General features: G+C 42.6%; 1 protein-coding gene across 1 annotated transcript in view; it reads right to left on the bottom strand.

The window, feature by feature from the left end:
- The window catches only part of LOC113213086 (uncharacterized), a 28,721-nt gene extending 26,614 nt beyond the window's left edge, over window positions 1-2,107 (bottom strand). Inside the window, exons 1-4 of the mRNA XM_052273674.1 lie at window positions 1,939-2,107; window positions 1,698-1,855; window positions 1,300-1,575; window positions 825-1,203 (exon numbers count right to left, since the gene is read on the bottom strand). Of these exons, the coding sequence (XP_052129634.1) occupies window positions 825-1,203; window positions 1,300-1,575; window positions 1,698-1,854 (812 nt within the window). The 5' untranslated portion in view covers window position 1,855; window positions 1,939-2,107. The remainder of the gene's footprint in view (window positions 1-824; window positions 1,204-1,299; window positions 1,576-1,697; window positions 1,856-1,938) is intronic.
- Window positions 2,108-2,277: the final 170 nt, after the last annotated feature.

Raw genomic sequence — 2,277 nt, 5'->3', positions numbered from 1 at the left:
ATCTCATTGAAATATTGTTTTGAAGCTGAACATAGGAATTCACAGTCAAACAGATAATGTTTAACTAGTTTTTTTGCCTTCAGCAACATCTCCCATGAACTTTCACCCAAATAAATTTTATTGGGGCAATGTTCTCTCTCAAAACACACCGAGGACCACTTAGAATTGTGTACAGTACTGAGTCTCAGATCCCCAAGGGTTCGAGTAGCTACATTTAGCTTAGACTCCAAGCAGTCCCTTATGGTGGTGAAAATTTCATCAGAAATTATCTGAGTGTACTCTTCCTGAGTGAGCTTCATAGAGTAACGTCCACTCTTTTGCTCTGCTACAAGGTACAGGGTATTCTTTATAAAGAGACTTTTATAAAAGCTTGTTATGATGTTAAAAATGTTTAATATTTGCTTAATATCAGTTGAAGTAGGTGTTTGCTGATCCAGCAAATAATATTGTTGACACAGCAAATTATTTGTTGACACTGGGTAGTGCAACAGGTGGGCGGAGACGAACCACTTTTTCGGGACCACCTTTTCTCCCCCACCCCTCTCCTTCCTCTCTTTTTCTATCCAGCAAATAATTTTGGTGATCCAGCAAATAATTTTGCTGACACAGCAAATATGTTGGCACTAGGTGGAGCAACAAGTGGGCGGAGACGAACCACTTTTTTTGGACCACTTATCCCCCCCTCCTTCCTTTCTTTCTATTCTTTTCTCATATAAGGTTAAAAATGTTTAATATTTGCTTAATGGCAGTTTAAGTGGCGTCTGCACATATAGGGAACGTCTCCGGGAACCCGATCATCTTGGCCTCGAAGTCGACGGTTGCACCTTGTCGTGGCGTGCACGATTTGAGAGAGTACATCTCTTTCAAACAAATCAAGAAGTTGAAGCCCTTTCAAGTATCCATCACACAGTTCAATATTTGTAAGCATTTCTTCTAGTTGTGCTATGAGAGTATTAACTAGGGATGATGGAAGAAGACATTTCTTATCAGCAATAACTTTAACTAAATCTGCGCAAACTTGAGCACTAAACTCTTTCCATTCTTCATCTCCCAAAACAGATACAACATGCCCCACAACTTGTTTAAATTTTGCACCACATTCACCAAAACTAGCACTATTTGCAACATCAGTTAGTGACTCTTTAGCAATTTCATCAGAATTTGCAATAATATCTTCGATGTCAGGAAATCGAGCAGCAGCCTCTGAAACAATTATAAAATACAAGCAATAAATATCACAATCAATAGGTAAACGTAAACATATAAGATATAAAGTACATCTATTTTATAACTTTGTACCTTGTAAAGTGTGTGTCATCATATGAGTTTTGAAGGAACGTCTGCATACGTAGCCCTTGAGACAGTATGTGCATATCAACTGCGGCTTCACCTTTTTTGCTTTGTCTGAAGAATTTTTGGCTTGATTTTTGGCTACATTCAGCTTCCTCTTAGCTGGTGGGCGAGCAGTAGGGACACGAAAACTAACTGTATTATCATTGATGTCACGAAGTTGGCTAAATGATAGCTCACTTTCATCAAGGTGGACAGCATTACTCACATTGTGAGAAATGGGCACTGAAACAACGAAACAATAAAGTAGTGAAAATAATAGAGATGATAAAACGGCTGCCGCGGATGTAAACAGCGAGTGAGTGAGTCCAACCATCAACAGATCACTGATATTAGACATTACTGACCTTGATCGGGGTGAGTTCGAACATGTTTTTCGAAGTAAAACTTGGAGACGTATTCCTTTTTGCAAACGTGACACGTGAATTTCAATCTTTGAGTTTTAGGGGTAGAACAGTCGAATGGCAATGGCCCGCTACCATCACCAAGTAAAGACAGGTCCATTCTGGAAAAAACAATATGGCATGCGCAAATCAGAACTCATGGAAATTATTTCATCTATAATACAAAATCAGATCGCACTCTTACCTGACGATTCCTGTTCAAACGTTTACAACATAAACAATAATATTGTACAACATTTCACTTGTTTCCGTCCACCGACGAGCCTCGAGCGCTCCGAGCCGCCCACTGGTGGAGGGGGGAGCGGGGAGCCGCCGAGGCCTGCTCATGCGCAGTGCGGCAGCCGGCCGCCGCGCGCCGCGCCGCCAGCCGCCGCCGCCCCGCCCGGCAGCCAGCCAGCCGAGCCGCCTCCCCCGCCCGGCACGGAACGCGCACTTTGCGTCGCTCGCGGCTCTTACTCGTTGATGTCAGGGAAAATCAAACTATATCAGGAGACGCAGAAAAGCCTAGCGAATACAATGCTGT

This window comes from Frankliniella occidentalis, unplaced genomic scaffold (genome assembly GCF_000697945.3).
Source record: "Frankliniella occidentalis isolate FOCC.00 unplaced genomic scaffold, Focc_3.1 Scaffold291, whole genome shotgun sequence".
Classification (NCBI taxonomy): domain Eukaryota; kingdom Metazoa; phylum Arthropoda; class Insecta; order Thysanoptera; family Thripidae; genus Frankliniella; species Frankliniella occidentalis.
This window is presented reverse-complemented; position numbering and strand designations above follow the sequence as displayed.